The sequence below is a fragment of the Oryctolagus cuniculus genome, chromosome 12, assembly GCF_051225735.1.
Source record: "Oryctolagus cuniculus isolate XC-2025 breed Fujian yellow rabbit chromosome 12, ASM5122573v1, whole genome shotgun sequence".
In the NCBI taxonomy this organism is placed as follows: Eukaryota; Metazoa; Chordata; class Mammalia; order Lagomorpha; family Leporidae; genus Oryctolagus; species Oryctolagus cuniculus.
Genome location: NC_142878.1, coordinates 20,948,504 through 20,975,294, shown reverse-complemented (window position 1 = coordinate 20,975,294; position 26,791 = coordinate 20,948,504). Strand labels below are relative to the sequence as shown.

General features: G+C 41.8%; 1 protein-coding gene across 50 annotated transcripts in view; it reads left to right on the top strand.

Annotated features, from left to right (window-relative positions):
- KTN1 (kinectin 1) overlaps positions 1 to 26,791 on the top strand; it is a 120,556-nt gene that overhangs the window by 22,794 nt on the left and 70,971 nt on the right. For 42 of the 50 annotated variants that reach the window (XM_051822908.3, XM_070053611.2, XM_051822907.3 and 39 more), the window contains exons 2-5: positions 9,975 to 10,524; positions 15,392 to 15,529; positions 18,105 to 18,275; positions 19,561 to 19,691. In XM_051822908.3, the coding sequence (XP_051678868.3) occupies positions 10,005 to 10,524; positions 15,392 to 15,529; positions 18,105 to 18,275; positions 19,561 to 19,691 (960 nt within the window). In that variant the 5' untranslated portion in view covers positions 9,975 to 10,004. The remainder of the gene's footprint in view (positions 1 to 9,974; positions 10,525 to 15,391; positions 15,530 to 18,104; positions 18,276 to 19,560; positions 19,692 to 26,791) is intronic. The other 8 variants (XM_089309682.1, XM_089309684.1, XM_070053631.2 and 5 more) reach the window with 1 other exon arrangement.

Here is a 26,791-nt window from a genome sequence, read left to right as displayed (position 1 = left end):
TTTCTTCCTAAGACTGAGAATTTCATCAGGGCTTCTATAACCTTTGAGCCATCTTTCCATTAATGTATTTTTGGTAAGAGGGGGTGAGCGTGTTCTGGATTGGCAGAGATTGTAGATGGAAATCCCAGTTCAGAGTTACAAATTGTTAATGGCGATTTTGTTTTCTCTGACTTTTGGAAAAGCAGATGAGGTTTCTATGTATTTTTCTTACTGTGTTAATATGGTGGTTCCCCCGCCCCCCTTTTCCCTTTTTGTTCTCTGAAGGTGGATCCCTCCGAAAGCCCTACTGTATGTGCTTTTTATTATTTCCACTTCCCCAGTTTGCAGCTCAAGGGCACTTAGCCTTAAATTGCCATTAACACTTTACATTCTTTTTTTTTTTTTTTTTAATTTATTTGACAGAGTTAGTGAGAGAGAGAAACAGAGAGAAAGGTCTTCCTTCTGTTGATTCACCCCCCAAATGGCCGCCACGGCCGGAGCTGTACCTATCTGAAGCCAGGAGCCAGGTACTTCTTCCTGGTCTCCCATGCGGGTGCAGGGCCCCAAGCACTTGGGCCACAGCAGAGAGCTAGACTGGAAGAGGAGCAACCGGGACTAGAACCCAGCACCCATAGGGGCGCCGACGCTGCAGGTAGAGGATTAACCAAGTGAGCCATGGCGCCGGCCCGCCCAACACTTTAAATTCTTACTTGATCTCTTCTCCCACCCTCCCCCACCAGCCAGAATTTCCCTTAATTTCCAGAAAACTTGCCTATTTAAAGCAAAAACAGTTTCTCCTTTTTAGTTGAAAGAATTACAGCTCGTATGTATGAGTTACACAGAGAGAGAAAGATTTTCCATCCTCTGGTTCACTCCCAAATTGGCCGCAACGGCTGGAGCTTTGCTGATCCGAGGCCAGGAGCTTCTTCCGGGTCTCCCATGTGGGTGCAGGGGCCCAAGAAGTTGGGCTGTCTCCTGCTGCTTTCCCAGGCCATAGCAGAGAGCTGGATCGGAAGAGGAGCAGCCGGGACTCAAACTGGCACCCATGTGGGATGCCAGCACTGCAGGCAGCAGCTTTACCCACTATGCACAGTACTGGCCCCTTTAACTCAATATTTTTAGAAATGGATTCTCCAAATCTTTTTTTTTTTTGGATAATTGCCTGGGGTCTAATTGCCAATCTGCCCCTCTCCCGCATTTAAGATTTATTTTTTCTGTTTGAGAGGTAGATTTACAGATAGAGGGAGAGACAGAGAGAAAGTTCTTCTATCTGCTGGTTCACTCCCCAAGTGGCTGCAACAGCCAGAGCTGGACCAAAGCCAGGAGCTTCTTCCAGCTCTCACACATGGGTGCAGGGGCCCAAGCACTTGGGCTATCTTGCGCTGCTTTCCCAGGCCATTAGCAAAGAGCTGGATTGGAAGATGAGCAGCTGGGACTCAAACTGGTGCCCATATGGAATACTGACACCACATGCGGAGGCTTAACCTACTATACCATAGCACCACCCCCCTCATTAGTTTTTTTAAAGTATTATTTAACAAATTATAAAAGTAATAGTGAGTTCATTGTGGGAAAATATCAACATTCTGAAGATTATGAAGTGAAAAGTTAACAGGAAAAGTAGTTACAAGTCATCACAGAGTTAGTGGTTTCCTGATGTGTCCTTCCAGGAGTTTTCTATACATGTATTGTCATAACTGTATACTGTTTTGCTGTTTCCTTTTTTTTTTTTTTGAAGATTTATTTATTTATTTGAAAGTTAGAATAAGGCAGAGAAAAAGAGGGGTCTTCCATCCACTGGTTCATTCCCCAGTTGTTGCAGTGGCTGGAGCTGTGCTGATCTGGAGCCAGGACCCAGGCGTTCTGGGTCTCCCATGTGGGTGCAGGGGCCCAAGGACTTGGACCATCTTCTACTGCTTTCCCAGGCCATAGCAGAGAGCTAGGTCGGAAGTAGAGCAGGTGGGACTCGAGCCAACGCCCATATGGGATACTGGCACTGCAGGCAGTGGCTTTTACACCACAGTGCCAGCTCCGCTGCTTGCTTTTTATGTATGTTCTGGTTTACTTAAAATATATTTTAAGTGTCTGCCTTATCACATATGAAGCTCTAATGCATGCTTATTGAGCCATTTCTTTAATGCTGGGCACAAGGTTCTTTTTATTTATTTGAAAGAATGACAGGGAGAGAGGGAAACGGATGGAGAGATTCTCCATCTGCTGGTTCTCTACCTACACACCTGCCCAACAGCCAGGGCTGGGCCAGGCAGAAAGCCAGGCACCAGGAATTCCCTTCAGACTCCCATATGGATGGCAGGAACCCAAGTACTTGGCCATCATCCCTTGCCTTCCCATGCGCATTAACTGGGAGTTAGGTTGAAGTGGAGTAGCCAAGACTTGAACTGGTCCTCTGATATGGGATGTGTGTTTACCAAGTGGCAGCTGTTAACCTGCTGAATCATAGGCCAACCCCTTCTTTCAAGTTCTGTAAGGTTACATTGTTAACAGTGAATACACTTGAGTATATCTTCCTATTTGTATGATTGTAGAATAAATGATCTCTTGAAGGGTAGGCACTATTTTTATACTTTGATAAAAACCTTTTCAGATTTCTGAGTTGTGCTAGTTACCCTCAAACTAACATTGTGAGAGTATCATGCCTTTGATTACCAATCATAAAGAAGTGTGTGTGTGTGTGTGTGTATGTATGTGTGTGTGTGTATGTGCACTTGTGCATGCGAGAATGCATGCATGCAATTTTCTTAGACGGCTTCATTGAAGTATAACTGCTTACAGTAACAGTATATATTTAAAGTGCACAACCTAAGTGTTGTCCTATATACACTTGTGAAAATGTATACGTCCAAAATTTCCTGATCTCCCTTGTAGTTCCTCCTTTTGCACTTCTTTCTGCCTCCTAACCCAAGTATAAAGAGGTCACATACTGTTTTATTTCTATTTCTTTTATGTGACTGAGGTTGCATTTTAAAAAATACACTTAAATTGGGTATCTTTTTCTCTTCTGGATAACTTGTCAGCATATCCTCTTCCCTGGTTCATCTCTTTCTCAGTTTTAAAGGATTTCTGTAAGTTGAGGCAACTAGATCTTCGTAATTAAAAAAACAATTTTCTTTTTTTTGTTTACTTTGTCTTAGGTCTTTTGAGGGTAGTTATCTGTTTTTGCTGTAAAATCTGTATCACATCTTTTCAGATTTACTAGTGTTTTTTGAGGTGATGGGGAATGACTCTAGGTTTTACATGGGACATAGAAAAGCCTTTAACAGAACAAGAAAATTGAAAATTATTGGGGAGCCCAAGAGAACTGGTATCCACTGGTTTACCCCTCACTGGCTGTGGCCTGAGCGAGGAGCTGTAACTCAGTGGAGGTCTCATAAATGGGAGGAAGGGACCTGATCACTTTATCCAAGCATATGGCTTTAAATATAATTCATATACTGAATATCTCCTGATTTATTTCTCCATTCTGCATTTCTCAGCCTGGCCAAGCACTCTGTTAGGTGAGGATGTCTAGCAAACAGCTGTCTAAAACTTCACGCCTGCTCTTCAACCCCAGCTGTCACCAATCTGCATCTTCTCCATCTCAGTATAAGGGCAACTCCATTGCATTTGGCTTAGTCTGAAAACTTTAGAGTCATCCTGATTTTGCTTGTTTTCTTGCACCTTTATATCTTTCTAACCTGTGAGCAGTTCTTCTTAGCCCTACTTTCATAATCTGTCTACCATTTGGCCACTTTTTTTACTGTCTCACTTGCTCCAACTTTTGCTGTCACATCACCTCTAGATTAATTCAGTTTTCTCCGCTTTCACTTTTTTCCTAAACCAGCCCCTACTCAGAATTCTTCACTGTCTTCCCGTGTTACGAGGAGTACTAGCCACAGGCCTTCAGTAGCCTGTAGGAAACTACATGGTTTGTTAACTGTTCTCCTGATTCACATTATTCATTGACATCATCTTCTGTTTTCCTCTCTTTATTTGTTCTACTGAACCAGGTTGTCCATCTTGGTCTTGTTCACCTATGCCAGGTATGTTACTTTCGGTGCAATCTTTGTACTTCCTCTTCCCCCATTTGCTCTGCTCTGTTGTTCACTTAGATATAAACAATAATGTGGCTCTGTTATTTAGGTTAGGACTTTATTCAAGTATCTCTTCTTTTTTTGTTCTTCTAATGAATCCTCCCTGGAAATTTTTTTTTTTTTTTTTACAGGCAGAGTGGACAGTGAGAGAGAGACAGAGAGAAAGGTCTTCCTTTGCCGTTGGTTCACCCTCCAATGGCCGCCGTGGCCGGCGCACTGCACTGATCCGAAGCCAGGAGCCAGGTGCTTCTCCTGGTCTCCCATGCGGGTGCAGGGCCCAAGCACTTGGGCCATCCTCCACTGCACTCCCGGGCCATAGCAGAGAGCTGGCCTGGAAGAGGGGCAACCGGGACAGAATCTGGTGCCCCAACCGGGACTACAACCTGGTGTGCCGGCGCCGCAGGCGGAAGATTAGCCTATTGAGTCGGGGCGCCGGCCTTGAAATTCTTTTTAAAGTAGTAACCACTATCTACTTCTCACTTCCCCCCATCATTCTTCCCTGCTTATCATTTTTACTGCTTAGTGATCTTTTCATATACTGTATAGTAATTGTTGGTTTGTCACTTAGTGGAATGTTACCTTTGTCAGTGCAAGGTCTGTGACTTTTCTATTGCTGTTTATTTAGAATATCCTAGAACAGTACTGACATGTACATATATTTTGCTAAATAAATGAGGGAATGAATAATGAAGACATGAGGAAGATAGTATTTGAAATGATATTCAGAGGTATGATTTGAACTGAGCTTTGAAGCATAGTTGAAGATTTGATATAAAACACAAGGTAAAGATTTTTAGGTTAGATTGTAGGGAGAACGAGAAGTACTTTAAATTGAGCTTCATTATTTTATTTTTTAAGAGTTAGAAGGAAAGACAGAGAGTCTTCCATCTGCTGGTTCATTTCCCAAATGGCTGTATAGGCTGGGGCTGGGCCAGGGCTGGGCTGAAGTCAGGAGCCAGCAATTTCATCTGGGTAGCAGGGACCGAAGAACTTGGGCCATCTTCCACTGCTTTCCTGGGTAGATTAGAAGGGAGTTGGATGGGAAGCAGAGCAGCTGGGACTTGAACCAGTGCTCTTGTAGGATGCCTGTGCTGTAGGCTGCAGCTTAACGTGCTGTGCCACAATGGCAACTGCTAAATTGTAGAAAGTGGCTCCTAGGGGCGGTGCTGTGGCGCAGTGTGTTAAGACTGTCTGTGGTGCTGGCATCCCATATGGACGCCGGTTCTAGTCCTGGCTGCTCCTTTTCCAATCCAGCTCTTTGCTTATGGCCTGGGAAAGCAGTAGAAGATGGCCCAGGCGCTTGGGCCCCTGCACCCATGTGGGAGACACAGAAGAAGCTCCTGGCTCCTGGCTTTGAATTAGCGGAGCTCTGGCTGTTGCAGCCATTTGGGGAAGACCTTTCTCTGTCTCTCCCTTTCACTGTCTGTAACTCTCTTAAATAAATAAATAAATAAATCTTAAAAGAAAGTGGCTCCTTTGGTTGCTTGATGTAGAAGCCACAGTTATCTTCACTGCTGATTTTGTCAACTTAGTTGATTGCTGGCCGCTAGCTGATTTTGCTTTAAAATTTTTCAAAATTATATCTAGAACTACCAGACATGAATCTATTCTTATATTCTTAATCCTATCAAGTGGTTACATTGATTATGGAAGTCTTCTAAACTAGAAATGCGGGAGTTATTTTAGATTCTTCACTTCCAGGTTGTTGCCTTTATTATTAGTTGTTCCACGCAAGTATTTCTATTTTATCAGATATGGTTGAATCATGGAAAGCAGTTTGGTTTCCTTGCACTTCTTTTTAACCTGTCCGTTGGGTTTTAAGTTGATTATTTTTTATTTGTGAACATCCTAATTCAGGTCTGCCCAGTAACTTTTGGTACTTTCTGTTCTCTGCCCACCTTCCCAATTCCTTCATTCATAAATAAATAAATAAATAAATAAAATATCTATCTATTTATCTAAATATAAATTTGAAAGAGACAGACTGAGAGAGCCAGAGATTGATTTCCTGTCTGCTGGTTCATTCCCTAAGTGTCCATAACCTCCAGGATTGGGCCAGGCCAAAACTAGAACCAGGAATTCAGTCACATCTCACATGGGTGGCAAGTACTTGGACCATCACTTGCTACCTCTAAGGGTGTGCTTTAACAAGAAGCTGGAATGGAGAGCAGAGCCAGAGCTGGAACCCAGGCGTGCCAATGTGTGGACATCTAAAGTGTCTTGTTAACTGCTGCACTGAGTGCCCATCCCCCAATGCCTTCTTGTTATGTGTGTATTTTATAACCTGTAACTGTTAATTCCAGAACCTTGAATCTTTAGGGATCTAATTCTTCAGATTGCTCTGCTGCCTCTTAGTCATGGTGAGGTATATGTTCTCTCATATGGCTGGGTGCTCCTATCTGGTGCTTTTTTTTTTTTTTTTACAGGCAGAGTGGACAGGGAGAGAGAGAGAGAAAGGTCTTCCTTTTGCTGTTGGTTCACCCTCCAATGGCCGCCACGGCCAGCGCGCTGCAGCCAGCGCACCACACTGATCCAAAGCCAGGAGCCAGGTGCTTCTCCTGGTCTCCCATGGGGTGCAGGGCCCAAGCACTTGGGCCATCCTCCACTGCCTTCCTGGGCCACAGCAAAGAACTGGACCGGAAGAGGAGCAACCGGGACAGAATCCCGCACCCTAACCGGGACTAGAACCCGGGGTGCCAGCGCCGCAGGCAGAAGATTAGCCTAGTGAGCTGCAGCGCCAACCTTGGATGCCCCTATCTGGATAACAGCCTTTGAAAATCTGGAGGCTCAGAGCTTGGGGGAGGATTCTAGCACAGAGGGTGTTTTTGGGTCTTCCACGTGCACTCTGAGCATCACTAGCTTGAGACCAGTATAAATTTTTTGGGTTAACATTTCTGAAACCCTGTAAATAGTTTGCACCCTAACATCATGTAAAAAGAAATTCTTGGGTGCTAAATTTTAGAGAAGACCCTGAGTGAAGGCAGAATTTGGACCAAAAGCCCAAGAGTCCTGGCTTTCATTTTTAGTGCTTTATTATATTACTGTTGAGCAATCTTAAAATAGTTTACTTTTGCTCAGGATGTATCTGGAACAGAGCATGCACACATTATTTGAAGGTTAGCAACTATACAATGCCTAATATTTAATTTTAGCAAGAGGAGCTCATAAAATACTGTACTGAATTCTGTTGTAGAATGACAATCTGATTAAATGATACTTGGCCACTAATTATAGACCTTATTGCCATAGACTTCTTCCTGTTAAACCAGTTTTCTTAAGAAAAGACCAACTTGTCTGTTTAAAAACAGAAAAAGAAGCTACATAAGATATTGTGGATTTAAAGAAAGGGAAATAAGGTGTGAGTGTTGACGCTTGGATTCAGGTGATTAAATTACAGTCCCCCCCCCCCCTACTTTTAATGAACTTTTCAAGTATTTTTATTTTATTTATTTTTTCCCTAAAGCAAAAATTTGAACTAATTTTTAAAAAGATTTATTTATTTATTTGAGAGGCAGAGAGAGAGAGAGATATCTCTGGTTCACTCCCAAAATGGCTGCAGCGGCCGGAGCCGAGTCAGTCTGGAGCCAAGAGCCAGTTCCGGGTCTCCCATGTGGGTACAGTGGCCCAAGCACTTGGGCCATCTTCTACGGCCTTCCCAGGCCATAAGCAGAGAGCTGAATTGGATGAGGAGCAGCTGGGATGTGAACCAGAGCCCATGTGGGATGCTGGTGCCACAGGCGGAGATTTAACCTACCACACCAGAGCGCCAGATCCCAAAATTTGAACTATTCTTGTTTTATCCTTTTCCTTCCTAGCCAAGTTAGAGTAGTCTTTGTAAAGAAAAATAAATCCAAAACAAAATCCAGTAATTCTCTTTAAAAGCATTCCTGGTTGACCAGTAGTACTGAGTTAAACACATAGATATGTCTAATCAGTGTAAAACCTGGATAGTTCATGTTAATTAACATAAACCCTCAGGGAAGAACAGTATTATATAGAGTTTCTTTCTTTTAGTTTTTTTTTTTTTTTTAAGCACATGATTCTTTCTCCCCTTCAGCTTGTCTTTGTGAGTAATGAGATTTAAAAAATTGCTTAGGGAAGTGTGGACTGTTAAATTATAGGTCATACACAAAGTTTAATAATATGCCTGTTGAACAAACTATTTTGTTCTCAAATTCCATTGATGACTGATTTCAGACTTAGATAATTGCTGCTGTAACTTAAATATGCTGTGCATTTTTTAATGGGATATAAATTGAGAGAGTTTAATAAGTTCAAGTTGATTGTGTTAACAGTAGAAGATTCTTATCTGTCTTGGCAGTTAATAGACAAGTGTGAATAGCTTTATTTTGTCTTGTAAAATTCATGATTTCTGTTAACATGGTTCTGGTAAAGTTGATAATGTATAAATGCAGATTTATCCAACTTAAAAGCAGGTGTTTTCTAAGGTCTAAGGTAATCCTTTGAGTAGTGATTTCTCTGTTCAGGTGGAATTTGGATTCTTTATCCAGTCATTATCTGTTCAGAAACCCTTCAAACTGATCATTTAAAGAATTAAAAAATCCTTAGATTTTATTTGTATATTGAAAGTGCAGAAGTTGACTGATTCTTTATCCCAAGCATACCCTCTGGGGCTTCCTTGTATCTACCTTACACAGCTCAATCTTCTCCACAACAAAACACAAGCCACTTTCATTTGGCTCATACATATTCATAGGAACATTGATGTCTAGAATCTAAAAGTAGAGACCATCAGGTGAGGGTTAAGGCATCTATCTTTAAGTCTGATCTCGGTGATCAAATTGCTTGCTCACTCCTTCCTTCTTTCCCTCTTTCCTTTATTCTCTCTTCCCTCTGTTCCACCATTTGGGTAGGATGGTGATAACCAACCAGCCTTGCCTTTGCCATATAACTTGTTTCATTAGTAAGTTGTACCTTCAAAAGAATTGAGAAAAGCATCTAATTTGTGGCTTATTACAAAGCCAAATCCTAACATTTATTTTTTTCTTCTATATCCTTGATGTATCTCAGCATGTCATGAAGCTGTTAGTCACTGGAATGAAGATGCCAGCAGTTTGTGTATGGTCTTAAACCTCTAAATGAAGAAATGAACTATCCTTTTTTTTTTTTTTTTTTGCCTTAAGAGTAAGGATTTCTGATGACTATCCAAATGTTGGTAATAGTTAATACTTCTTTGCTTTCACATATTGTAGTATTCATAAACATTGTGCAATTATGGCCGGCGCCGCAGCTCAATAGGCTAATCCTCTGCCTGCGGCGCCAGCACACTGAGTTCTAGTCCCGGTCGGGGTGCCGGATTCTGTCCCGGTTGCCCCTCTTCCAGGCCAGCTCTCTGCTGTGGCCAGGGAGCACAGTGGAGGATGGCCCAAGTGCTTGTGCCCTGCACCCCATGGGAGACCAGGAGAAGCTCCTGGCTTCGGATTAGCGCGGTGCGCCAGCCGTGGCGGCCATTGGAGGGTGAACCAACGGCAAAGGAAGACCTTTCTCTCTGTCTCTCTCTGTCTCTCTCTGTCCACTCTGCCTTTAAAAAAAAAAAAAAAAATTGTACAGTTAAAAGATAAAAGGTAAATACTCAGACCAGAAGTGAATATTTGATAGGAATAATGAACAATAAAGTTTATTTTCCCTCCCATTAGGATCTTTTCACATAACTTAAAAATGGAAGGACTTGTTACAGTTACTCTAATTACCACTCATTTTTCTTTCATAGTTTATTTGAATTGTAGCTGGCAAAGTGATCAAGTATGTGATTTAAACAACTAACCTATTTAAATTTGTAGATTAGGTAGGTTAGGTCTGAAATGCTACTTTAAACGAGCAGATGATTTGTAAACTTACTTTTTATAAAACTGAAGTAATTTTTTTTGTTTCTCCTTCATTTAGGTTTTATAGGATCACATTAACAAAAGCACCATGGAGTTTTATGAGTCAACATATTTTATCGTCCTTATCCCTTCCGTCGTTATTACAGTAATTTTCCTCTTCTTCTGGCTTTTCATGAAAGAAACATTGTATGATGAAGTTCTTGCAAAACAGAAGAGAGAACAAAAGCTTATTCCTGCCAAAACGGATAAAAAGAAGGCAGAAAAGAAAAAAAATAAAAAGAAAGAAATACAGAATGGAAACTTCCATGAGTCTGATTCTGAGAGCGTACCTCGAGACTTTAAATTATCTGATGCCTTGGCTGTAGAAGATGAGCAAGTTGTGCCTGTTCCATTGAATGTGGTTGAAACTTCTAGTGTTAGGGAAAGAAAAAAGAAGGAAAAGAAACAAAAACCTGTCCTTGAAGAGCAGGTCATCAAAGAAAGTGATGGATCGAAGATTCCTGGCAAAAAAGTAGAGCCCGTCCCAGTTACTAAACAGCCCACTCCACCCTCCGAAGCTCCTGCCTTAAAGAAGAAACCAGGGCAGAAGAAGTCTAAAAATGGAAGCGGTATTATAATCTATTTGACTTTACTGCATGATTCTGTTTCTCCTAATAACTTTAGGTCTTTGCAGTTTAGACACGTCATGAAATATTCACACTGGAGCTTAAATACTGATTCTGAAACGGGGATGATTATTTTTCACTGATGGATTTACTTTTGTTAATATTAGTTGCTGTAATGGTGATCACAAAACAGCACTTAAAACTGAACTTTATATTATAAATATGGGAAAAACCCTTAGTGGGATATTATAAAATACAACTTTGGTGGTTTTACCAATACAACCAAGGACCTGTAACTATCAGCAGTTAGAAATTTCTACATTTATTTCAACAACACTTTATAATCAATGTAATAAGAGTTAAAGATGAGAAGATAAATTATAGTGTCTTTGACTGCATTTTGCAAACATTTATCACATAATTGTTTTATGGTGGGCATTGTGCTAGATATTAGGTTAGGAGGTGAATGGTGCATTTTCAATGTCACTTGCTAGCTATAGACACATAAACAGTCATTAGAATAGAAAATGTTTAGTCTAATGATCAAGGTTTATCTAAACCATTGTAGGAATTCTGAGGTAGGCACTCAGAGCATGGAATGCCTAAAAGTAATTTTAAAGTTTGTGTAAGTTTGAGCTAGATTTTTTTTTCTTTTTTTTTTTTTTTGGTGGATGGGGACAGTCATCCCTCTGGGTCCATGGGTTCTGCATATTTGGATTCAACCAACCACAGATCAAAAAAAGAAGAAAGTTGTAGTGAATGTATACAAAATTTATTTGGTTGTCATTCGTTCCTAAGCAATATAGTAAAACAACTATGTGGCATTTACATTATATTAGGTGTGTTAAGTTCTATGCAAATACTATACTATTTTATATAAGGGACTTGAGCACCTGTGGATTTGGGTATCCTAGGGGAAAGGGCTATCCTGGGGCTAATGCCCTGTGGATATCAAGGGACAACTATACAGTGGAAAGGGCTTGAGAAATGGTGCAGTGATGTGTGGAACTGCAGATAGTTTGCTTGTATGAAAGGAATTGACATGTTTGTTAACAGAACTTGTGGTGTGTTAAAATTAGTTGTATTGAATTTTAAGTATTTGCTTGCCAACTGTAATCAAGGCATGGTACTAGAGAAAGAAAAGTAAGTACCACATGTTTTAGCAGAGTAGGAGGACATGTAAGCCATTACTACAATGTGATTTATATAGATGTACACAGCATAGGAGAAACACAGAAGCCAAAGCAGCTATTTCTTAGGAGGACAACATATAAATTGGGTCTTTATGACTGAATCTCTTCAACAAGCGAATAGGGGAGTCTTACTCCACAGTGACAGAACAGCATGTGTGAAGGCAGAGATAAAAAAATACAGTATTATCATTGAGCTGTTTAAAATGAGAGTGGTAGGGAACAACACTGAAAAGATCGCGGTGCTAGATAATGAAGATTTTTGTATACAGTGTTAAGTAGCTGGGACTTTGTAAGTTGCAGCCACTGTTTAGATTTTCAAGCAGATTAATTACGTGGTTACATTTACATCTTAGATTTCGTTGTCAGAAAACCTTGTGAAGACAATTTTCATGGGATATAGGTCAGCCAGTTAATAGGTCATTATAGTTTTTCCAAAGTTAAGATATAAAACTAACATGGTAATAACAAAAATACAAAATAGACATACAAATGACAAGACTGACCTCTTTATGTAGGGCTATGGCAGATGAAGGAAAAGACAGGATCAGTGCTGATCTCCCAAGTTCTAAAGTCAAGGTCAGCAAATTGTAACCTGTGAGTCAAGTCTGGCCTGCCTCCTAATTTTTATGACCCAAGAACTGAGAATAGTTTTTACATTTTAAATGGCTGGTTAAAAAATCGAAAGAATAATATTTTGAGAAATGTGGGAATTATGAGTCAAACCTTAGTATCTGTAAGTTTTTTTTTTTTAATTTTTAAAATTTAAGAGGCAGAGACAGAGCCAAACAGAAAGCGTTCCCATCTGATTGACTCCTCAGATGCCTACAACATCTGGAGAGTGGGAGGTGAAACTGGGAGCTGGGAACTCATTTCAGATCTCCAGGGGGATGGCAGGAACCCAGCTACTTGAGCTGTCACCACTGCCCCCAAGGTCCTCATTAGCTACAAGCTGGAATCAAGAGCTGGGAATTGAAGATGGGCACTTTGATGTGGAGCGAGGGCATCCTAACTGGTGTCTTAACTGGGTGGCAAGATGTCTGCTCCCGTAACTTTTGTTGAATGTAGCTAAGTCATTCATGTTCATCCAGACATGCCCAGCTTTTACACTGGAGTGGTGACTTGACTAGTTGTGACAGAGGCTGTGTGGCCTGTAAAACCTAACATTTTCACACTCTGCCCTTTTACAGAAAAAGCTTGGCAAATCCTTGGTTGTTATAAGCCCTAAGATAGAGACTATTAGAGGTTAAATGTGTTTGGTTCCAACACTTGCAGTTTGTCTTCCAGATGCCTGTTTGGCCGTCTGCATGGAGAGCAACAGAGTGCAGTAGGGAATGTCAGTGCAGAGCCTAAGGCTACGGTGTATATTCAGGAGCCATAGCATGAAGGTAGTTGAAGTCATTGAGTGTTCATAAGGTCATCCAAGGGAAATACCTAACTTGAAGATGACTCTGAAGAATACTGTTATCTGAAGTGTTCAGTGGAAGCAGTTCACAAGGGAGACTTGGGACCAGAATGGCATAGCTGGTAAAGCCTCCACCTATAATGCAGGCATCCTACATGGGTTCATGTGCCGGCAGCTCCGCTTTGGATCCAGCGCCCTGCTAATGTGCCTAGGAAAGCAGCAGAGGATGGCCCAAGTACTTGGGCCTCTCCACCATATGGAAGACCTGAATAAAGCTTCTGGCTTTTGCCTGGCTCAGCCCTGGCCATTGCGGCCATTTGGGGAGTGAAGCAGTGTATAGAAGATCTCCTCCTCCCTCCCTCCCTCCCTCCCTTCCTCTCTAATTCTTCCTCTCAAATAAATAAATCTTAAAACAAAAAAAAGGATTCTCATGGGAGGTGATAAAGAATTTTGTATTTTGTTTATTTTTATTGTGGTAAGATACATAGAACATGGGGCCTTACCTTTTTAACCATTAAATAATATTTAATTGAAAGGCAAAGAGGACAGAGGTTTGTCATCTACTTGTTTACTCCCGAAATGACCACAACAGCTGGGTCTGTGCCAAGCTGAAGCCTGGATCTGGGAACTCAACCTAGGTCTCCCACATTGGCTGCAGGGCCTCAACTGCTTGAGCCACACCAGCTGCCTTCTAGGCTGTGCATGAACAAGAAATTGAAATAGGGAGTCAAGGCCAAACTTGAACCCAGGCATTATTTTATGGGTATGTGGGTTTATCATTAGGTATCTTAACCATGGCACCAAATACCTGCTTATGTATTTATTTGTGTGTCTCCCTCTCTAACTGTTTCACGGGATAGGGGGAGAGACAGAGGGAGAGAGAGAGGGAGAGAGGATCTTCTATCTGCTGATTCACTCCCCATATGGCCACAATGGCCAGGGCTGGGCCGCCCTGAAGCTAGGAGCCAGGAGCTTCTTCCAAGTCTCCCATGTGGGTGGCAGGGGCCCAGGCATTTGGGTCATGTTCTGCTGCTTTTCCCAGGCCAATTTTAAGGAGCTGGATCATAAATGGAGCAGCTGGGACATGAACCAGAGCCCACATGGGATGCTGATGTGTAGGTAGCGGCTTTACACTCTACACCTCAAGGCTGGCTCTCATTTTAACCATTTTTAAAGGTCCTGTTCATTCACATACTTGTGTAGTTACCACCACCTGCTATCTCTAGAACTTATGTTCATCTTCCCTAACTGAAACTTTATACTCATTAATAACACTAGTTTCACATTCTTCCTTCTCCAGCCCCTGTCAATCACCATTTTATTTCTGGTTTTAGGACTCCCATCCTGTAGGAGCTTCAGATAAAATCACGTTATGTGCTCTTTTTTAAAAATTTATTTTAAGATTTATTTATTTATTTGAAGGAGAAGGAGAGGCAAAGAGAGAGGGGTCTTCCATCCGCTGGTTCACTCCCCGATTGGCCGCGACGGCCGGAGCTGAGCCGATCTGAAGCAGGGAGCCAGGAGCTTCTTCAGGGTCTCCCACGCAGGTGCAGGGGCTCAAGGACTTGGGCCATCTTCTGCTTTCCCAGGCTATAGCAGAGAGCTGGATCGGAAGTGGAGCAGTCAGGACTCGAATCAGCACCCCTATGGGATGCTGACACTGCAGCAGGTAGCAGCTTTACCTGCCACTGCGCTGGCCCCCGTTATGTGCTCTTTAGTTGCTGGCTTATTTCACGTAACATAATGAAGAGGGAAGACTTCTTTAGAAAGAGATAGTGACTCAACAGTGTGAATAGTGAACCGTATGAATGTTAATGTGTAGTCAGGCAAGGATTGATGGGAGTTATTTGTAGGGTATGACATTTGGGACATGAGGGACCTGAGTTCATCCTTTTGTTTACTGGAAGAGGTAAAAATCAGGTTGCAGTAGTTGAGAAGTGATCTATAGAAAAGGCAGTACAGACAAGGGTGTTGGAAGCTAGAGATAACAGGATGGAAGGAATCTTTATTTCCTAGGATGTAAGATGTGGGAGGCTTATAAGCCAAATTGGGCTGGAAGTGGCTTTGGAATGAGTTCTAAATGAAGAGGCAAGAACCTGAAAGTGTTTTGGTGTGGTAAAGTAAGCAAACTAGAATGATAAGTTATTGGTGAGAGTTAAAAAATCAGACTTTAAAATTGTAGTGTTACAGCACTTGAGACTTACTGATAATTGTGCGTTTTCTGTTGTGTTCATAGTTTGCTATGATGATTGTTTTTCACTTATGTTTAATAAAGATGACCAGGATAAAAAGGTGGAAACTCTCATGGCAAACTCAAAAAAGCAAGAAGTATTACCCTCCCATCCAGAGACTAAACAAGAAAGTGGAACGGCAAAGAAGAAAGTGTCATCAAAGAAGCAGAAGACAGAAAATGGTGAAATGTGTAGATAAGTATTTTATAAATGCTAATTCTAGAAGAGTACACGAGGACAGGGACTGTGGAGACCTCATATGCTCTGAAATTGCTGGTAGTACTTATTTATTTATTTGAGAAGCACAAAGAGAACATTGAGAGAGATCCTCTGTCTGCTGGTATACTCCCTCAGTGCCTGCAATATCCAGGGCTGGGCCAGGCTACAGCCAAGAGCTTGGAGTTCAGTACCATCCGAGCTCTGGGACTCAACTGCGTGAACCATCGCCTCCTGTGTCTCAGGGTCTGCATTTGGAGGAACCTGGAATCAAACTTAGGCATGGGTGTCTTCACTGCTAGGCCACCCTGCGTCAGTAGTTTAATGTGTACTGTAGCAACTAATTCTAGTACAGGTCTAACATTCTCTTTAGCATCGTGGTTTTGTCATGCCTTAACAGAAGGGCAGAGTATAAATTTGTGATGAAAAAAGTTATTTGAAAGTTAAGAAGGGCTCAGGTTTGGAAGAAATCATAATGTGGGGCTGGCATTGCACAACACATTAAGCTGCTGACTGCAATGCTGGCATCCCATTTGTGTGCTGGTTTGAGTCCTGACTACTCCATTTCCCAGTCCAGCTCTCTGGTAATGTGCCTGGGAAAGCAGCAGAAGATGGCCTAAGTACTTGGGCCCCTGCTGCTCATGTAGGAGACTTGGATGGAGTTCCAAGCTCCTGACTTTGGCCTGGTCCAGCTCTGACTGCTGCAGACTCTTGGGAAATGAACCAGTAGATGAAAGTGTGCGCTCGCTCGCTTTCTCTCTCTCTCTCTCTCTGTCTCTGTCTCTCTTTCTCTCTGTAACTCTGCCTTTCAAGTAAATATATAAATATTTTTTTTAAAAAAGTAAATAGCATACAAAGTATATAGAAAAAAATTCCTAAATATTTGTACCTTTAAATACCAGAGATTATGCTTACGGACGTTAGCTAGATTACTCTCCATTCTCTGCTATTACCTAAACAAGATGTGCCTGGGTATATAGTAAGCATATATAGTAAGCATATAGACAGAACAGTTTTTTTTGTTAGGAATTTTCCAAAAGAGCTTGTCTTTGAAATTTGTGTAGATTAAACAACAAGTAATTTCTAGATAATATTGGGCTATAGTATCAACCAATGCTAGAAAACAGTAAAATTGGAAAGGAAAAAAATGAAATTTTATTACTTGAATTAAAAGTATGAGTTATAAAACATTAAGTATATGAGAGAAATTACCGAATATATTTAATAAAATTGTTAATATTTAACATTTAAAAATTAATTTAAAAACAGAAACAGAGATCTCTCATCCACTGGTTTACTCCCTAAATGCCTCCAACAGCCAGGGCTGGGCCAGACTGAAGCCTGGAGTTGGGAACTCAATGTAGGGCTCCTACCTGAGTGGCAGGAACCCAACTATTTGAGTTGCTACCTGCTGCCTCCAGAGTGTGCATTAGCGGGAAGCTGTCATAGGAAGTGGAGGTGGGACACAGAACCAGGCACTCTGCCAGTATGGGGTAGGGGGGTCCCAAGGGACATCTTAGCTGTTGTGCTGAATGCCTGCCCCTAATATTTAAATTTTAAAAAATTTATTTATTTGAAAGGCAGAGTAACAGAGAAGAGAAGAGAGATCGTCTATCCATTAGTTCACTCCCCAAATAGCTGAAACAGCCTGGGTAGAAGTCAGGGACCCAGAACTCCCTCATCCTGATCTCTCACATGGGTAGCAGGGCCCAAGTGCTTGGGCCACTTTTCACTCCTTTCCCAGGTGCACTTGTAGGAAACTAGATCAGAAGCAGCCAGGGCTTCAACCTGGCTTGAATATGAGATGCCTGCATTGCAAGCAGTGGCTTAACCCACTGTGCCACAAACCAGTTTCACATATTTAATTTTATATAAGAGAATTGTATCTGCAAAAAAGCTCTTTTTGAAAAGATAGGATGTAGAAATTTCCATCTGGGTCTGGAAATTTGAATCTCTAACCAAGAGACATCAATTTTGGAGGTCTTTAGGAATAAAATATGGAGGCTTCCTTCTCTATTTTAATGTTATTCTGGAAGTTTTGGGAAATGTAGTCAGATGTGCCATGGGAATTAGAAGCATAATTGTTAGAAATTAGAAGATACTTGCAAGGAACAATGACTATGATTTTTGTATTTAATAAGTGAAAGGAAGTTAATTAAAATTAATTGCAAGAAGAATTGAGCAAAGTACCAACATAAATAAAACTTAGTAGTTTTCTTTGAGCACTGATTAATGTGAATTGATTTTTATATTAAAACAAAACAAATGAAAAGGAAAGTTTGGATTTTAAATACTGTTAAAGGAGATATGCTACACATTTTTAGATTATTTAAATTTTTTACATTGTTTACTATAAAGTAGTGAGCTGATGGTGCTCAATTAGAAATGTGGTTTTGACTTGTTAAATGATGAAGTAGGAATTTAAACAGCTAATATTGGAGCTTTGAAAATAAATGCATTTTTCATTAAATTTAAGTGTGCTTGCATGTTTAGTTTGTTTTTAAAAATTCTTATTATGATTTTGTTGAACTTAAATTGCAGTCTTGGTAGATGAACCCCTTATTCACGCAACTACTTATATTCCTTTGATGGATAATGCTAACTCAAATCCTGTGATGGATAAGAGAGAGGTTATTGATCTGATTAAACCTGACCAAGTAGAAGGGATCCAGAAATCTGGGGCTAAAAAACTGAAGACTGAAACTGACAAAGGTAATTGCAGAATGTTAAGATATAAAAACACACTTTTGAGTTCTGAGAGTGACAAATACATCTTCCCTTTCAAGCAGTGCATTGCAAACACTGATAGAATCTGTGTAGTGAAAGTCTCCATGGTCATCTGCTAGTCCAACCTTGATTTTGCAGACCTGGACGCTGGCATTTGACTGGCACAAGGGTCCCACAGATATTTTGCTATCTGGGGATCTTTTCCCTACCTGTCTTCTATCAGATTTCAGGGTCATTGACAATTACCTTTTTTTTTTTAATTATTATTATTTTTCAGAGCTGTTTTCAGGTCAGAGCAAAATTATGTGGAAACATAGAGTTCCTATATACTGCCTGTTTCCACAAATGCACACAGCAGGCTTTAAAAACTTGGAATATAGGCGAAGGGTTTTGGTTTAACAGGTAGAGATTCTTTATATGGAAGTTGGTGTCTGAGGGCCGGCCCTGTGAGAATTGGGGTGGGTGAGTCCAGGAGCTTTGTGATGCATAGATTTTTGTTGTTCATTTATTGATTTGATAGGCAGAGACAGACAGACATAGCTTCTATCTGCTAGTTCACTCCCCATATGGCCAGAGATAGATACAGACAGACCTTCCATTCATTCCTCTCATATGGCCAGAGAGAGAGATGCCTTCCATCTGCTGGTTCACTTCCTACATGACTGCAGCAGCCAGGGCTGGGCCATGCTGAAGCAAGGAGCCCAGTACTCCACCCACGTGGGTGGCAGGGACTCAGCCCCTTGAGCTGTCACCTGTTGCTTCCCAGGATTGCATCACAGGGAGCTGGATTGGAAGACGCTCTGATATCAGAAGTGGCTGCTCAAGTAGAAGTTTAGCCTGCTGCACCACAGTGCCCACCCCAAGGATTTTGTTGTGTATTATCATTATCTTAGAGTTTATTTTTTCATCTATGGAATTTGGCTTATATCTCTGAGGATTATTTAAATTGAATGGAAATATCATAAACATATTTCGTGCACATAACTAGCATATATTAGATGCTTAACTGATTTTTAAAGTGAAGGCATACTGGCATTTTAGTACTTTTGAGTTTGAGAAAGCTTTCAGTTAATGTGATTATTCTGTATTATGGATGGTAAACACCTTCCCCTTGCTCTTGATTGGAACATTTATTATTTGACAAGAAGTATAAATCTGTTTTCTTTTGGTTATTGACTTTCTGGGCCAGAAATTCTAGGTGCTTACCTTTGCTGAGGTTATTGCTTACGTCTTTTAAAATGTCAACTCCCTGTTTTTTTTCTTAATTAAGAAAATGCTGAAGTGAAATTTAAAGATTTTCTTCTGTCCTTGAAGACTATGATGTTTTCTGAAGATGAGGCCCTGTGTGTTGTGAACCTGCTAAAGGAGAAGTCTGGTGTGATACAAGATGCTTTAAAGAAGGTAAGCATATTTGTTGATGATATTTGTGAGCAGTAATTAGAAGTACACCATACAGCACTTCTGCCAGAATGATCATTATCTACTCTCATCCCTAATACCTCAAAACATGGAATCACATCTAGAAGTTCTGTAGGACTTCAGAAATTATTTCATATACCGATACTAATCAGGGTACTTGCGTAGTTTAATCATGCAACTTTTGAGTCATCTGATGCTTGACAGTGGCCAGTTGCTTTAAACTGAGATTTCTGTGGCTTTAAAGCCCTTTGCCATTTGGACAAGGTGTACCCTGCGTTGCTCTGACTGAAGTACTGAACTCTAGATCAGATGATTTCTGGATAATGTATGTAGAATGTTTTTGTAACTGAGGATAGCATATTCAAAGAGCCTAGGGACTATTGTTGCTTGATGTGTGTGTGTGTCTAATATTACCCTTCTAAAATAAGTAATTTTTGTATGGCAGAATCACTACTATGGCTGATAAAAAAATTGTAAAATCTCAAAAATCCTGTTGAGTTAACTTTTGTATTCTTATGCGCCAGGCTCACTTCTAATGCCACTTACACTCTAAATACTGGGAAAGGTATTAAGTTTTCAAGCATTACTTATGTAAGATAAGATGACGTGGTATCTAGTGTCTAAGATTAGATGATTGACTTAACTGTCCACAACACACAGGACCTCATCTTCAGAAAACATCATAGTCTTCAAGGACAGAAGAAAATCTTTAAATTTCACTTCAGCATTTACTCTGAAAATGTAGTTAACACTTATTTATGCCCCATTCCACCCTGTAACCACTTACCTGCTTTAAAAGCTTAAGTGTTCTTTTTCTCTTTTTGTTTTTAAAGATTTATTTATTTATTTGAAAGAGTTACACAGAGAGAGAAGGAGAGGGAGAGAGAGAGAGAGAGGTCTTCCATCTGCAGGTTCACTCCCCAGTTGGCCACAATGGTCGGGAGTCACGATGGTCTGAAGCCAGGAGCCAGGAGATTCCCCTGGGTCTTCCACCTGAGTGCAGGGGCCCAAGGACTTGGGCCATCTTCTACTACCTTTCCACGCCATAGCAGAGAGCTAGATTGGAAGTGGAGCAGCCGGGACTCAAACCAGTGCCCATATGGGATGCTGACACTACAGATGGCGACTTTACCTGCTATGACACAGCACAGACCCCCTTTTGTTCTGTAGTCCAATCTGTTACTTCTCACCTGATTTCCTGATGTAGTCTCAATTCATGTTTCTGCTTTTCATTTTAGCTATCTCAGCCATTTTTCCATATAACTCTGAAGTGATTTTATTTTGTTATGCACTGCTTTAAAAATCTTTCAGTGCCTTTCTCTCTCTACTTAAGACACAGTCTTCCAAGCTCTTTAAGAGTCCTATATGTGTGTCTCTCTTAAACCTCATCTGGTCTCATTGGATTCCCTTGTTATGTTGCACCCATACGCAGTCTTCTCCAGTTCCTCTAGCATACTGGACTGCTTTCCTTCTGTCTCCTGCCCTGCCCCATTTCTGTCCATGCCTAATGCCTCCTTTAGGTCTCTGCATTAATACCATCTTCTGGTATAAGGCAGACCTGAGTTCATAGTCTAAATTGTTTTTCCTGATGTTCTGTCTCATAACTGGAGTTTTTATCATAGCATTGTAAGTCTGCCCTGACTTCCAAGTGTCTGTTAACAGTGCATTTTAGAAATTGTGACGTTTTGTAAGGTTCTGTGCTTGTTAGATCATCTCCATGTGGTACCTGCCAGTGGTGGCTTAGAGTAAACAAGGTATTTGGGGGTAATCAGAATATAAAGTGATAAACTCTAAATGACTTTGAATACACTGTTCGATTGTTCTGTTGCAGAGAACTTTTCTTGAATGAAGAATTTTCCTTTGGTTCATTTTATTTTAATTGGATGAGTACATACCTAAAAAAAATTGTTGGCTTTTTTTTTGGAAATTGGGAAAAGCTCCCAGCAGGAAGAAACCTCTGCCTAGCTGTTGGCTGGCGTTGTGGCTGCAATGCTGGCATCCCACATTGGTGCTGCTTCCACTGCAATCCAGTTCCATGCTAATGTGCTTGGAAAAGCAGAGGAAGATGGCCCAAGTCCTTGGGCCCCTGCACCCACATGGGAGACCCAGATGAAGCTCCTGGCTTTGGCGTGGCCCAGCCCTGGCTGTTGCAACCATTTGGGGAGTGAACCAGTGGATGGAAGATCCTCTCTCCCTCTCTCTCTTTAACTCTGCCTTGCAAATAAGTAAAATCTTTAAGCCAAATAAGTAAATAAATAAAACATTCTTTTTTAAAATTAAAAAAGTTGGTTTTTTTTAAAGATTCATTTATTTATTTGAAAGAGTTACACGCAGAGAAGGGAGAAGGAGAGGCAGAGAGAGAGAGAGACAGACAGACAGACTCTGGTCTTCCATCTGATGGTTCACTCCCCAGTTGGCTGCAATGGCCAGAGCTGCGCTGATCTGAAGCCAGGAGCCAGAAGCTTCTTCCGGGTCTCCCACGCGAGTGCAGGGAGCAACGGTCCAAGGACTTGAGCCATCTTCTGCTTTCCCAGGCCATAGCAGAGATCTGGATCAGAAGTGGAGCAGCCGGGACTCAAACCAGTGCCCATATGGGATGCCGACACTGCAGGCTGTGGCTTTACCCACTATGCCACAGCGCTGGCCCCAAAATTATTCTTTAAGTGTGTGCTGACTAAGGATATTGCTGGTGGCTTAGTGGGCAGCAGTAGTCATTTTATTGTTTGAGGCAGCTTTGAATTCTTGAGGCTGAGTGGTAAATGGGACTACTGTTTATTTTAGCAGGTCTAGGGAGTAGGTCAGGCCTGTGAAAAGGCAGGATTTGAAACAGAGCAAGTGTTTTGAAACTGCTCACATTTACCCCTTTCCTTGGAGATGTTTGGCTTTGGGTGAAAGTCTTGTTCTTGATTTCTCACGGGGTGATTCTGTGCTCTACTGAAGGAACTCTGCCCTTGTAGGTCTCCTGTATCTTTTTTTTTATTTTTTATTTTTTTATTTTTTTTGACAGGCAGAGTGGACAGTGAGAGAGAGACAGAGAGAAAGGTCTTCCTTTTGCCATTGGTTCACCCTCCAATGGCTGCCGCAGCCGGCGCGCTGCAGCCCGGCGCACCGCGCTGATCCGATGGCAGGAGCCAGGTGCTTCTCCTGGTCTCCCATGGGGTGCAGGGCCCAAGCACTTGGGCCATCCTCCACTGCACTCCCGGGCCACAGCAGAGAGCTGGCCTGGAAGAGGGGCAACCAGGACAGAATCCGGCGCCCCGACCGGGACTAGAAGCCGGTGTGCCGGTGCCGCAAGGCGGAGGATTAGCCTAGTAAGCTGCAGCGCCGGCCTGGTCTCCTGTATCTTAGAAAGCCTAGTGGAATATAATTTCACCCTCTTCCTGCCGTAGAAATTGAGTCTTGTTCAGACCTTTTAATAGATTTCAAAGTCCCAGATGTCAGTGGATTCTCATACCTAACTAAAGGCCATTCAGAGGCAGAAGGAGGGTCAGTACAGGGGCAGTGGCAGAGAGCAGAGAGAGTTAGAGGGCTTACTGACCAGTTACATATAGTGGCTAACAAAGAGTCTAGGGTGACTGTTCCCTCTCCTGAGTAACCAGAGAGCATGTGTGATAAAGATGTTGTGAACATTTATAGAGAGTAGGGGATGCTGAAAGGTGTTTTAGGCCTCCCCTGCGCCATTTTTGTGGATATAATCATTTCACCCTGGAGCATCTACTTCTCGAACTGAAGAAAGGCTGCGGGGGGAGTGCGTGAGGAAAGCAGTGCACCATCACCACTGCGTGCTTGGTGGATGTGTGTCCGATGAAGCAACATGTGCAGAGTGGGAAGGCAGCTCGAGAATGAATCCTCACAGCACCGGCAGCCAGAGGGCGATAAGCTCAGCAAGAGGGCACTGAAGAGGAGCGAAACACCACGAGGTGGTGGAAACACAGACGCCTAGGAAGATAGAGAGTTCAGGGCGACGAGGGGTGGGCAGAGAGGTCAGGGTGGAGAAGAATGAAAAACTGGGTTCGTGTCCTTAGTGACAGCAGCTGTGGTTTCATTTCAGAATTAGACTATAAATAAATGACAAATGAATGGGAAAGGTGACAGTGAGTATCCACCATAACTGAGCTTTAGGTAGGAAGGGTAGAGTAGAGTGAAAGCTGGAGGGCTGCACGGATGGAGAGGAGGTGCTGCGTTGTGTGTGCACATGCCCATGCGTTTTAGTGCAGAGTGTATCTTAAGATCCCAGGCTCCGAACTCAGATTTCCTGCATTCTAATCCAGGGTCCAGCACTTTAAGCTTTATGGCTCTAAATAAATTACTGAACTTCACTGTATCAGTTTGTTCTTCTCTGAAATGGGAATGATAATACATCTGTGAGAGTTAAATGAAATATATGCATACATGTTAGGTACTTAGAGTACCTAGAGTAACTGCTTGTACTTATAGTAATTGCTGGAAACTGTTAACTGATAATGCATTTACCAGTGAGAGAATGACTGATTTTATTTATTATTTTTAGGATTGACCTTTAAATATACTTCTCTCAATTAGATCATTTACCCTTTAAATTATGCTGTATAAACAGGAGAAACTATTATTTTGCTGCACTGCTGATTTTTTTTTTTGTTCTCCTTTCCTTTCACTTTTATTAATTATGGCATTTCAGTTTGCTAGATAATTGTGATACTTAATACCTGTCCCTTGACTACAATTCACATGTTTGTTTCAGTCTTCCGTTTCATGGTGGGTTCAAATCTCAACACCATTTCTTTTGTTATAGCTTCTTTATTCTGTTGATTGACTCAGGTTGTTTTTTTTCTGGAATTTTTTCAAGAAGGGATCATGGACACTATTTTGTCCAAGTTGGGCAAGTAAAGATGCTTCCTTGTTGTTTTTATACTTGAATGACAGTTTGGTGAGGTATACTATTCCTGTGTTTCACCCTCTTTCCTTGAAGAATTTTCTTGAATTTGTTGTTCACTTTGTGTACATTCATATTGCTGGCTAGAGGTCTGAAGCCAGCCTGAATTTTGTAATCTTTTCCTGCATTTTTACCAGATTATACTCTCACAATGAAACTTTGAGTGATTAATCAAGTGTTTATTTTTTATTGGCCATTTCTGCTCTCTGCTTGACTGCATACTTCAAGAGACTGAGTTAGAAGTACAGCAGTAAATTTACTAAAATATGTCTTGACATTGATTCCTCTATTAATTTTCCCTTAGATGTAGCATGTCTTTTCAGTGATTAGATTAAAAGTCAACTTTTTATTACTGGTGGGTTCTGTGTTATGTTCTTGAAATAACAGAAATGATGAGTATCAGGTCAGTGATAAGAGAGCTAACGTGTCTCTTCTTAACTTCTATTTCTCAGTCTTTGTAAAAACAGAACAGTACCTAAACAGAGAAAATCGTTTTTACTTTTTTTTTATTTGTTTGCATCCTGCAACTCTCTGGCCAGTACTGTGCTTTTAGGACCGTGTCCTTTTCTGTTTCCTGCTTCAGCTTAGATTTTATTTCTGAGACTATTAATTTTATTCCACTTTGATTTTTTTCTTTAGATTTATTTATTTGAAAGAGTTACAGCGAGAGAGAGGGAAAAAGAGAGATCTTCCATCTGCTGGTTCATCCCTCAAATGATCATGGTGGCCAGAGGGCTGGGCCAGGCCAAAGCCAGGAGCCGGAGCTTTATCTGAGTCTCATGTGGGTGCAGGGGCCTAAGCACGTGGGCCATCCTCTGTTGCTTTCTCCACTTCTATTTTTGATAGCTTATTTTATGTTATTTTCTCTGAGCTCTCTCTTATAAACTCTGTTCTTTTATTTTTGTAGAGGTGAAAACTGTATTTGTATATTAGATTTTTAAAAATCATGTTGATGTTTTTAATCGTACTTTGTGGTTGCTCTTTGGCTATCTTTTTCTTGTGGCTTTTGTACATTTGTGTTTTCCTCCCTTCCCCTCCCCTCCCTTTCTCTCCCCTCCCCTCCCCTCTCCTCGAGGTAGAGTTACAGTCAAGGAGAGACAGAGAGAAAGGTCTTCCATCCAGGGCTGGTGCTGTGGCTTAGCAGATAAAGCTGCTGCCTGGGATGTTGGCACCCCATATGGGTGCCGGTTCGAGACCTGGCTGCACCACTTCCTATCCAGCTCTCTGCTATGGCCTGGGAAAGCAGTAGAAGATGGCCCAAGTGCTTGGGCCCCTACACCCACATGGGAGACCTGGAGGAATCTCCTGACTCCTGGCTTTGGATTGGCCCAGCTCCAGCCATTGCGGCCATTTGGGGAGTGAACCAGCGGATGAAAGACCTCTCTCTCTGTCCCTCCCTCTCATTCTCTGCCTCTGCCTCTAACTCTTTGAAATAAATAAATAAATCTTTTTTTTTTTTTTTTTAAAGGTCTTCCATCCCCTAGTTTACTCCCCAAATAGCTGTAAAAGCCAGAGCTGAGCTGATCCAAAGCCAGGAGCCAGGAGCTTCCGGGTCTCCCACATGGGGCCCAAGCACTTGGGCCATCTTCTGCTTTCCTAGGCCATAGCAGAGAGCTAGATGGGAAGTTGAGCAACTGGGACTGAAACCAGTGCCCATATGGGATGCCTGCACCGCAGGCAGAAGCTTAGCCCACTATGCCACAGTGCTGACCTCTTTATTTTCCTTTTAAAAAGATTTATTTATTTGAAGGGCAGGGTGACAGAGAGGGAAAGACAGAGAAAAAGAGATCTTCCATTGCTAGTTCACTCCTTAAATGGCTGCAGCAGCCAGGGCTGGGCCAGGGTGAAGTCAAGAGCTTGGAACTCCCATCTGGGTCTCCCCTGTGTGTGGTAAGGGCCCATATCCTTGGCCGTCATTTGCTGTTTTCTCTCACGTGTAGTGGAGCAGCCAGGACTGAACCTGGTGGTCTGGCCTGGAATGCTGGCATTGCAGGTGTTGGCTTAACCTGCTGCGCCGTAGTGCTGGCACCTTTTTCTATTTTTGGTGTCCTGTATGAACCTTGTTTTCTTTCTCTTTGACTAATATTTCTCTTCCGATGAGCGGTGCTCCCTCTGGATCATCTGTGTGCAGGAAGGTGATACTGGTGAAGGGCTAAGGCTGGTGGGTGTT